The 12,387-nt window shown below is 36.3% G+C and overlaps 1 protein-coding gene across 1 annotated transcript in view; it reads left to right on the top strand.

Moving 5' to 3' along the window:
* The window catches only part of LOC109046206 (splicing factor, suppressor of white-apricot homolog), a 78,580-nt gene that overhangs the window by 17,965 nt on the left and 48,228 nt on the right, over positions 1-12,387 (top strand). The window contains 3 exon segments of the mRNA XM_042778831.1: positions 4,483-4,756; positions 4,844-5,017; positions 5,153-5,246. Coding sequence (XP_042634765.1) covers positions 4,483-4,756; positions 4,844-5,017; positions 5,153-5,246 — 542 coding nt within the window.

The raw sequence follows: 12,387 nt of genomic DNA, 5'->3' as shown, positions 1-12,387 counted from the left end.
TATTTCAGCATAGTTTTAGTAATTTAAGTACTTAAGTACTTCTTTCTTTCTTTCGCTTTCTTTTTCTTTTTCTTTTTCTTTTTCTTTTTCTTTCTTTCTATTATTTGTCTGGGCAGTTCTAAGTGTTGAACTGATAATAAGTAAGAGGACCTTAGGACGATTATGACAAAAATGATAATTATTGATTTATTGATTGCCCTTCTACGTATTCAGAGCTTTATCCTTGCACTTGTTCATACAGAGAAAAAAATAAATAAAACACTTGGAACTGCCCATCCAAATTATGATGGCAAGTGCCAGCAGATTTATTTTGACCTAAGAGAATAACAGGTTTTTGTCCTCCAGAATCCCATGGTGCTAAAACTTCCATTTTCTGTTAGCTGGTACTCTTACTTTAACTCGCAAGGATTTAAGGTGCTGTGGGGAACAAACAGTTCGCCTTTTATTGGAAATAGAGAATTTAGCACTTAACTGGTGAGACACTCAAGCTGGGACTGCTGATTTGTCTCAATTAGCCTCACTGGAGGAGCTCTACTGGTTTCTTGAGGGAAGTGCCACATGATTACAGTGACCGAAGGCGCTTCAGTGGGCCAGTTTCTCAAAAGAAAAGCTACTTTGACTGCGAATGTGTATTTTCTAGGATTAACAGCATGACAAAGGGGTTCTGTAGGCTTAACCACAGTCATCCTATAATCTCTATCCAAATGTGAGGGTTATTTTTCCAAGGCATTGGCTTGTATCTGAGGTTTGCTGTGTATTTGTCTTTGAGGGACGCTTGGCGCAAAATTTGAAGTACGGTTAAACTTTGTTCCCTCTCTGCCTGAGTCAAGTTTGAATTCGTTACCCCTTCTTGATAAATTTAAACTGGTTGCTATCAACCCCAGCCTGAGATCCAACCATGTGGTACGACGAAAGCGCAAAAATTCTTTATGAAAGCAGATTTCTTTGGTTAACTGGCGGCAGGATGCCATGGGGCTCATGTAAGTGCACACTCAGCGGGCTTGAGAGACATGCATGGCTAGTAGACCTCATGCCTTTTTGGATATCCTCATTTACAGCCATAGCTTAAGCACACTCTAGATTTATTGCGTCACTCACGCTGTTCTGCTCATTCATCCCAGAATGCTCTGCGCATTGCCTGTAGGTCACTCCGGAACCACACCACATGCCATGGCGACCTCGCCCTCCCCATAACTCCAGTAAAACGTTGCTCTTCTGCGGAAAAGAGCAGTGCGTTCTGTCCATTTCACATCGTTAGAACAGTTACAGTCTTATTTCATCAGGGTTCAGTAGACCTCGGTGATCCGCATCCGTTCAGAACACATGATTAATGCAGTTTATTAAATATGTTGACAGTGGGGAGATGTGACCCTTGAACTGCTCAGTTACTATACTAAGCTGCTGCCAAAACTGCAATCCCAGTAGAATAAGTTATCTGTTTTTATTTAATGAGTCATGATGGTGGTTAGAACCGTGTCTGTAGGAATTGCATATTTGAGTTAATGTATTATTGTTATAGAACACCTTAATGAACTACACTGACAGTGTTTACTGTACAGCAGCAGAAATTGTTTTGGCTGGGTTGGGATCTTACAGTTGAATGACTCTTCTGAGCCAGTTCTTTTAAACGCATCAGACCACTCACAAGTCAAAGATAAACTCACTGGTCCAAAACGGATTACTCTCTCATTGAATCAGTTGAAATGAGTTTTGAATGAAGTTACTCATTACCATACTCTTTGTATACACTATTATTTAAAACATCGGTAAGATTTGTTTTTGAAGAAATTTTTAGAAAGAAGTGCTGCATTTATTTGATCAAAAATAGTAGATGCAGTAATGTTGAGAAATAATAACAGTACAATTAAAATGAACTGTTTCTTATCTGAATTTATATAAATGTAATTTATTCTTGTAAATTTTCAGCAGTTATTATTCTTAGTCTATATTATTATTAGTCTTCAGGGTCATGTGATCCTTCAGAATCATTGTTATATGCTGATTTGATGCTCAGAAATTAATATAATCTGTGTTTAACAGTTGCGCTGCTTAATATTGTTTTGGAAACTATACTTTTTTTTCAGGATTCTTGAATAGAGTCATGTGATCCTTCAGACAATTTGCACATTTGAGAATTTTTTTTTTTATTTACTGTCACCTTTGACCAGTTTTATACATCCTTGCTGAATTGTTGAAATCTGTTCGAGAACTAAAATTTTCATTTCTTGTGACTCCCACTCCATTAGCTCTTGTCCATTAACCTTTCTATGACATTTCATGCTTCGTTCCAGTCTCAGTATAATATTGGGTTACAGCCTCTTTTAGCCAGTTGAGGTGTGTTGTAAGTTTCACACCGTAATTCCTTGAAGAGAAGTCACTCACAGACTTATTTGTGTGATTAAGCATAAATTTGTTTTCGTTTGAGACGTGTTCCCTGAGGAATTGAGGAGTGTCTCTTGATTCTTCAGACTAATCTTTCTTAAATAGCGCTCGAGTCAAATCCAGCAGCACATGCTCGTATCCAGATCTTCCACAGCTCTCTGCCTCTTTATCTCCACAGGGAGACGTCATAAACGATTAGATCCCATCATTGAAAATGAAGCCTGCTAAGCTGGAGGTGGAGTAAGGACCCATGTTTTATGAGATATGTGAATTCTGCTGGGGGTTTTATTGAGCAGGGATGTCATTCAGTTATATGGTTATGATGTGCTCCGATGTTAACGGGCCTGTCAAAATTATTTCATTATCATCCATTCATGATTATTAGATCTAATTGCAGGTATTTGATGAAACTGTGACTTCCACATCCAAACTTCCAAAAATTATTTTTATTTAAATGTTTTATTTACTTAAATATATTTTATGTACTAGTATATTTAAATAAATATTATAGTTAAATGTTAATGTTTTAATATTTTTCTGCATTATATATATATATATATATATATATATAATATATTATATATATATATATATATATATATATATATATATATATAATTTTTTTTTTTCACCCAGTTCCTCTCTCTTTCTTTTTCTCCCAACACTCACATGCCCATTCACACATCCCAGTCAGTCATGAAGTAAATGTATCCAGATCCTGCCATTCCTCTCCTCCCTCCCCCTTCCTCTTTCAGCTCTCTTTGATGTGTGGCTGCAGTCAGACAGAATGCTAAAGTCGCCTAAACGAACAGGACTATTGGTCTCTTCTAGGTCCTGAACAGCCCTGTCTTCAAAAGTACCCAGCAGTTGGCATTGCATTAATTTTCTCTAGCTTTTAAATTTCTTTATTGTTTCTTTTGTAGTGTTTCGTCATTGTCAGAGTGCTGCAGGTTCATCTCAACCTTTAAACCGTAAAAAAAAAAAAAATGCATGTAACAGATATTGTCTGTATTTGCATAATAGAACAGAGCTTGAACTCACGGCTCTGTTTGCTTTGGTTTCCTAGTAAGCTGCTTTGTTTAATGCTTCTTTTTGCCATTGTAACAGCTGACTGAAGGGTAGGAGCAGTGCTTGACTGTAATTAGGCTTTATTAAGTGTTTTTCAAGAACTGTATGTCTTTACATGCTTGCCATCTCAACATGAGGACAATTTGATCCTAATTATTTGTGGTGGAGCAGAACAAACAAATGCAATTTTTTTCTTCAGCTGGCTTTTTATCTTCTACTTGAAAAGGAAATTTAATTATGCGGACAGTGATCCAAATGTAGATTATTTTACTTCCTAATTTGCGTCAACAGTTCTTCAGTGTACTCTCCCAGCTGTTTAAACAAAGCAGAAATGCTTTTGATGATGTTTAATGCAGAGCTCGACAAATGTCGGCAAAAATAATAAGTAAAACTTTGAATGAAGCTCTGCCTTTACATTTCAAATGGGGCAGAGAAAAAGGGTTTTGACTCAGAATTATTAAAATGAGTCATACAATAATTATATATAAAAATTGTTAAATAAATTCACTACCAATCTATATTTTTTTAAACGAAATTAATATTTTATTTAGCAAAAATGCATTAAACTGATAAAAAGTGACAGTAAAGATATATAATGTTCCAAAAGATTTCTGTTTCAAGTAAATTCAGCTCTTTCTAACTTTTTATTCATGAACAAACCCAGAAAAAAAAAAATCTCATGTTTTCCACAAAACATTAAGCAGCAATTTTTTTTTTTTTTTTTTTATTAGAGTGATTTCTGAAGGATCATGTGGCACTGAAGACTGGGGTTATGGTTGCTGAAAATTCATCTTTAAGCTGTACATTTTTAAATGTATTCAAATAAGAAACAGTTAATTTTTCACAGTATTTCACAATATCGTTTTTTTTAATGTTTTTTTTTTTTTTGGTGACAAAGATGGTGACATTTTAAAAAAACTTTTTATATTGTTATACAGTTTCAAGTACCTGTGTTGGATGTGCATCTGATTTAGTAACTCTGTGTGTGTGTTTTTGTGTGTGTGTGTTTATTTCACACAACTAATGTGGCAGCAATGTACTATGGCTACTGTATGCTGCCTGACGGAACATACTGCCTTGCCCCGCCGCCTCCTGGGATTGATGCCAGCGCTTATTACACCTCGCTGCCCACTGGCATGATGCCGGCTCCTCCTGCATCTGGTCCTCCTCCTCCCCCTGGCACTACACCTTTGTTGGATCCTGCGGCTGCAATCCCATCAGCCCCTGCTGCAGGTCCAGTCACGGTGTCAGCTCCTGCGTCTGCTCCGCTCTCACATTCCACTCCTGCTGCCCCTCCAACTTCCAGGTGTGCACCATACTGTCTTTGCTTTCTGCAGAACTTGACATTTTCAAAAATCCTATATTTTTCTTTATTTTTCTTTTTGTCCATCAGTTCTCGACCTCCTCAAACCACCGTTGCACCGACGGTGCCGGCGGCTGCTCCCCCTGTCGCAGCCATCATCCCCCCGCCTCCTGACATCCAGCCTGTCATTGACAAACTAGCGGAGTATGTGGCCAGAAACGGGGTGAAATTCGAGAGCAGTGTGCGTGCCAAGAATGACCCGCGGTAAGCAATTTTGCTTTGGCTCGTTACAGCCACCCTTCAGATACGAAGGTCTCACCACTCCTGTTAGATCACTGTAATATGCAATAACTATAATCCTCTCTCTGTGTGTATGTGTGTGTCTTCTGCACCTTAAAGGTTTGACTTCCTGCAGTCCTGGCACCAGTACAACTCCTATTACGAGTTCAAAAAGCACTACTTCATGCAGAAAGAAGGTCTGAGCGTGCAGGAGGTAGTTTCATGCGTTGTTGTCTTTCTTTTTACTTTCTCCTTTCTTTCCTCTCTCGCACACTGTTTTTTGTTTCTTTTAAATTCATTCCTAATAACACTGAAGTATATTCACTGAGCAGATGCTGTTATCTGAGGTCACTTAAAAGAATAGTTCACCCAAAAAACTACATTTTGCTGAAATGCACTTGGTGAGCAAGTGATGTAATGCTAAATTTCTCTAATTTCTACAAAATTAGCCCCGCCTACAGTTTGGATGGCCTTAGGGTGAATCAAATGCCAGCTAAATTACATTTTTAGGCAAATTATTCTTTTAAAATACATTTATTACAGGAACAGCCTCGTCCTGTGTGAACAGCTTCTGAGTATGCATAGGACATTGTCTTTTGATACTGACAAATGGTTTTGCATGTTTATGAGATGCTGATAAAACAATATGGCATATTAAGCATCTCATTAACTACTCATTTTGTTTGAGAAAATTGATGATGTTTACCAACTTAAATAATCACGTTTCATAATTTCCAAGGTTGTTAATACTTGGTGGCTCTTCTCCAAGGCCACTTTTGCGGATTCTGCATCACTGATTCACCCCCGTATATTTCTGTTCATTAATTTCGCACATTTTCAGTGAGAGAGCCTTGATTTGAATCATCTGTATTCCAAATGCAGTGTATGGATTTTGAGAGAAATGTAGTGTTTTACCAACCGTTCTGCTGTGTAACTTCTGTGACTGATGGTTTCTTTTGTACCGGTAGGATAAAACAATTGTAATATGGATGCAAAGCCTAAAATATAATTTTTTCAAGAAAAAAAAAAACCCCAGCTTAATGAATGACATATTATTAGTCAGTGCAGTAGGCAGATTAATGCCCTTATGGTCCTCTTTTAGTAATGTAGAAACAGTGCAGTACAATACAATAATGCCATTCAGTTGAATGGTAATTCAATAAGGCAATTCAGAACAGTGTAAAGAGTGTAATATAAGGGCAATTAGTAAACAGTAGAGGTTTTGTGCAGTCAACTCAGAAGCAGTTTATGCTGATCCTTGCTCTAGTTTAACACTGATGTGCTATAGAGAGATTTGGCAGCTGTTTTTTTAGCAGATATAATATAGGATGCTTCTCAGTTTAATTTGACTGAATTTTGAAGAATTTTCATAAGCCCCTTTCACACTGCAATTCCGGAAAATACACGGGTAATGTATCCTGGCAATTGTTCCCAGGTCGCTAGATTTTGCCCCTTTCACACTGAAAGTGATTTCCCGGAATATGTGCGTGAGTTCACACACAACCTGTAAAGGTCCCATAATGACACGTGACATCAGAATGTGACATGTAATGTACGAGTCGAAAACGCTAGGCACGTTAACTTTCAGTTAAGCTGGCGAACGATCTCATAGTGAGGAGCTAACTGATCTATGCTTCATTACAGTTTGCACATTTTTTTTTTTTGCGAACGTTGATCTGCCTTCAGAACACCTGGTGAAAGAGTCGCACGATAATGTACGTCATCACTACGACACACCCTTTACAGCATTGGTTCTGGCTTTTGTTCACACAGAGCTCGTTCCGGGACTGAACCCGCCAATGTTACTAGGTCCCCATCCCGGGACTGATCCCGGAATCACTCCCGGGATGTGTTTGCGTTCACACAGAAGGCGATCCAGCAATTTTCCAGGACCAACGTGCAGTGTGAAAGGGGCTATAGTTGGCTGTTTTTTTTGTTTAGTCTGATCTTAATAATTAATTGAAATAAAATTTATATTAAATTAAATTCTTTCTCTAATAAATCTTGATAAGCTTAATCAATTATATTAACATCGAATTAATCATTGATTAATCTTTAAAGTTAAAGTGTGTAATCATGTCAATATTAAAATTGTCTCTCCTATCCCTGTATCTGTTAAATCTGACTTGATTTTCAAGATTTTTCATAATAAGTGATTAGTTGATAAAAATTAATGATTACAGTAGTTGTAAATTTTTGCTGGAATTTAAATAAAAATGTTTAAGAATTTATTAGTATTTTTAGTCTTACATTAGCCTGTTTCATGTGCAACCATCTAAATCAGGGTTCCTCAGTTATTTTTTGCCGAGGGCCGAAGTCTGCCAAAAAAACCAAGCCAAGGGCCACTGACCTTCTGTGTGTGTGTGGTGTGTATATATTATATAATATATATATATATATATATATATATATATATATATATATATATTTAAATTATTATTGTTACAATTATTATATTATTGTTGCTTTTTTTAAATAATCAAAAGACGAAATCACAAGATAAATATTCAGAACTCCCCCCCGTTAAATATTAAAAACAAAAAATCTGGATCTTAATGCCTGCCATGAAAATCAACTGTTCCTGCTCATCTCCAGACTGGATCTCTTCTCTCTACTGTCCCTAATTGCAGATTCAATTATTAGATCTGTCAGCATTAATATTTTTATACTTCGTTTTTTTTGGGGGGATCAGACTGTAACACTGTGTGTCCCAACCAGACGTGACGTTTTAAGATTTATTTTTTAGAATGTAGTTTTTGTCCTAACCACCCGGGACAGCCACACGTGACAATAAGCGAAATGGAATTCTATTTTAGAAATGGTTTTTATGTTCTGCGACGTCATGGCAGGAAAAACACATAAAATATGTCAGTGATAATCTCAGGTAACGATTATGTGCTTTATTCAGTTTTAAAAGTGTATATTGTGAGTTTGAATATTATTTTGCGTGATCTTTATAACCATAGTAAAAACAACAATAGATATTTTACCTCAGATCTTGAAAATAAATTATGCTAAAGCAAACTTACGTTAAAACTGTGAACTCACTGCGAACCAACATCCATAATAAAGATGGTCACTCATTCACTCAAAACTGTTCAGTCCATTCACATTTGAATCATCTATTTTCAGTGTACACTTTTCTGCACTTCACACTTGCCATGTTTTTGCGGTCACATCGTATATCTACACTGGACGCGACAAAGCATTACAAATCATTTGAACGTTGTGTCTGCACGTCACGAGTCAGCAGTTTTCTGTGGGAGATCACACTGAGCTGCAACGCATCCAGTGATTATAATAAGTTCTATTGTATTTTTGTTGCATTGCATAGCGCAGTTTGCATCCTCTGTAGACACGATGTAAGTTAATGTCGCTTTCTGATGCTGCGTTTGAAATTTCATGCCACATTATTTTAAATTAGTGCGGGCCAAAAAATTTTCTCTGGGGCCGGATGTGGCCCGCGGGCCGCCTATTGAGAAACCCTGATCTAAATTATGCACTCAGCCAGTAGTTTGTGTTTACGGCAGGACTATATGTTTGATGCCTAATGGAAAATTATTTACCAAATTATTTTTGGAAATCCATTTGGTAAAGCCAATTATACACTTCAGCTTTAACATCGCTGTGTGTATTCGGGCTAATCCAAGTTTATTAGTGACTGGTTTCAGACTGTAAACAGCAAATGACGCCAATCTTGACCGCTGATTGCCAGAAAATGACATCTTGATATATTTACCAGTCAATTAGTCATGGTGATTTAAAAAAGATGTCAAGAAGGAAATGAATAATTAGGGTTATTAATTTCCATTCCCATCATTTTTTTTTTTTTTTTGGCATATTTTCTTTTCTTTTTAACTTTATTTGTTGTCATGTGTATACTGTCTCTAATGGTGTGTGTGATGCTGCAAATCCATTATGGTACTTGTTTGACTGTCATTACTGCTTATTAAACTCACTGGTCATCCTTAATGGATTGAGAGGCAAGATCGACTTAACTGTGCAGCTGTGCGTTATTGAAAATAAGGAGCGTTCCAGTGAATTGAATTAGAATAAGAGGGTTTTTATGAATACATCTGCCTGTAAGTGCTCCAGGGCCTTTCTGTATTTCTCCCACGCATGCTGCAGGCTAATACAAATTTTGTAAGCATATGATAGATAATGTTTATAGTAGAAAGGAGACAGGATTCCTCATATTATCTGTATGGTAGAATGCATGCATGCTTTAGGTAATCGTTGACCTGTGATCTCCATAAATCAATCTTATGCTAATGGACCCATTCTCAGCTTTAAATTGATATTGCATGTGTGCATTTTAACGTTGAAGTGATCTAAATTCACAGTTGCAGTAATCAGACTGTTTTCAGTTGTGTTAATGTGGCTTTATGTTTATAGAGATAGTTCACCCAAAAATGAAAATTCTGTCATTAATTACTCACCCTCATGGCATTCCAAACCAGTAAGACTTTCGTTCATCTTCGGAACACAAATTAAGATTTTTTTTTTTTTTATGAAATCCGAACTCGAATGCAATACAAGTTGCTTTTAAATAAAAGTGTCTGCCAAATGCGTAAATGTAAAGAGCACATTCTATTTTTTCTAAGACCTTAACAGTGATGTGAGTTGCTGAATATTAATTATGTTTGCCCACGGGAATTACCTTACTGGCTAATAGGAAGACATTAAATATGTGTCAATCAACTGACAAATTAAAAAATCATATTATTGTAAAGGTGTCTTTCATGAATATTTATTAAGTTACTTGACTGGACATGAGTGGAAGGTTGCTAGGCAACTTCTGCATGACCTAATGCCTTGAATTTAATGGGCATATAAACATAATGAGGTAACATAAGCATAACATAATAAAATAGCAAAGAGCGAATCCATGAAAATGAAGACGTACTTGTATATATTGTAAATAATGGCCGACTTAAACTCCTTTTATTGGGTAGAAAGTAACAAAAAGCAGCCAATCACAGTGTGAAATTTAATTTGCGTAGGTTAAGGAGTTTTTATGATGGTATTGTAAGATTTGGTATCAGACAAGTTTACACACATTGAGTTGAGTCTGTAGCTGCTGTTTTTTCCACAATGTGTGATTAAGATTAACAGTTTTGACTGAAGATCCTCCTTTCCTTAATGAGACCGCCGGCTGCAAGCTTTGGCTGTGTGCCTCTGTCGGTGTGTATTTAGGTCAGAAATGTGTGGTTTTGTGTGTGCTGCACTGCTTTCATCTATGGCTAAGCAGAGACTTTGGGAGCTTAGATGAAATCAATTCTTTTTCCTGTTGCCATGACATAGTCATCCCTGCAAACTCTGGCTGTTTGATACCTCAGTGTGTTTTTTAGGGTAGAGCTGCTGGTTTGGCCAGTTCACTCATTGATAGAGGTCTTACTTTTAATGTTCTTGCTAACTAGGGATATCAGTGAACATGTTAATTTAGTATGATGAATTATTTTAAAATTTATGCGTTCAAAAAAATGTTTATGCCTTCTGATTTGTACTTAAATTGTGATTATTTTATTAGTTTTATTTAATCTTATTTTTGTTACAATAGAAGTCTGATTGACAGCCCTCTTTGAACGGTTTTATTGGTTGTATTATGGTCATATATGTTAGCTGTAGGGGTTGTTCTACATGTAGTTAGAAAAAGAAAAATATGGAATAAGACAGTGTTTCATGTAGAAGTGTTTCATGTAGAGTTGTTAACTCTTAAAAATGAGATTCTAAAAGGGGCTTTTCATAGTGAATAAAAGAGCCATTTTGCCAAAAAAAAAAGTTTTGCACTAAAGAACCTTTTATGCAGTGGTAAAGGGTTCCATTGCACAATCAAGAATCTTAGAACTTTTCAGTATGGAAAAGGTTCTTTTATAGTGGAAAAATCTTTTCTAATAAAATAATTGTCAGACTAATAAAAATAGTTATTTTTAAGAATTGTTCACTGAAAGGTTCTTTAGGGATCCCCAAAATGGTTCTTCAATGGAATCGAAAAATGTTCTTTCGCTGCAAAATCACTGCAAAAACTCACTTTAGTGGATCAAAAGAGATGTTAGATTTGCAGCCTACAGCTCTCTAAATATGGAGGTAGGAAGTAATAAGGAATGAAAGGAAATAAGAGCTTGTAACATTGAGGAAAAAGAGGAAGGAGAATGTTTTAGAAGGAAAATTTGACGAAATGTTCCATTGTCGCAGTCAACTCAACAACACTGTGCTCACAGCAGAATCTGATGTTATTTTCTTTCCCAGCCAGTAATATTGTCTCCAGAGACAGAGTTGGGCTATGGCTTTAGCTAATTCCTTCAGTTGTTCCGAACTTTTTGCATTATAAGTGGTGCAATTTTTTGTTGTTTATTCATTTTGAATGTCTTCCACTCTTATTTGTACTTCCAACTGGGTGGCAATCATTCCAGCTGCTGGATGTGCTGAATGCTTCCCAAACTCTTAAAGCTTTGGCTTTGCTTTTGGGTGCATAAAATTCGAAATGCATTCCCCAAATTAACTGGGTAGAGAGTTCTGGAGATCCCTTAAGCTCACTTTTGGACTGCTGCTAAGCATTGTCTGAAAGAGCGATTATTAGTTATGCACCCAAGAAGTATTGGACTCACTTGGATGCTTAAAGTATTAGCTCACCCCAAAATGAAAGTTTTGTCAGAATTTACTCACCCTCATGTCATTCCAAATGTTTATGAGTTTCTTTCATGGAACACAAAAAAGGTATTTTAAAAAACTTTAAATCAGTTTTAAAATGTCTGAATATCATTACATAAGATCAAGCAACGTATCAAATCAAGTGGCTTATGCAAGCAAATAATGGCAAGAGTACTACACTTTTCTTTAATTTTTTTTTTTTTTTTTTTTTTTTTTTTTTTAATATGTGGCTTAATGCTCCAGTTTCTTTTATGCAAAATACAAGATTAGGCAAAATACAGTTTCATGGCCGGTAATATTTATGGACAGTAAAATGTCTCAGTTTAAGCCTGGTGTTGCAGAATTATGCTTTTCCTGCATGAGTATTTTGTTTAATATCATCTTAAATTGCGTGTTTTATCACGTCATTAGAGCAAACTGATAGAAGAACTGAACCATGTCAAAGCGTTGTCAGATGAAACGAGTTTGCAGTGCATCTGCATTCATGCACACTTCAGTGCTTTTTCATTTAAGTCATTTTGGAGGACTTTTATTTGCACGGTCAGGATAGAAATCTGGAGGAAGGACAGAGGAAGCCTCAAGCCTGTGAAAATCAATTTATTCTTGTAACTTGTGTGCAAGGACACCATCCCACAACCTAGTGCTTTGAGCATCATACTACACGATGGGAGTTATGTGGTTCGTCATATTTCACTAACACCCAC

This window comes from Cyprinus carpio, chromosome A21, assembly GCF_018340385.1.
Source record: "Cyprinus carpio isolate SPL01 chromosome A21, ASM1834038v1, whole genome shotgun sequence".
NCBI lineage: Eukaryota > Metazoa > Chordata > Actinopteri > Cypriniformes > Cyprinidae > Cyprinus > Cyprinus carpio.
Note: the sequence above shows the minus strand (reverse complement) of the source record. Positions and strands in the feature narration are given on the sequence as shown.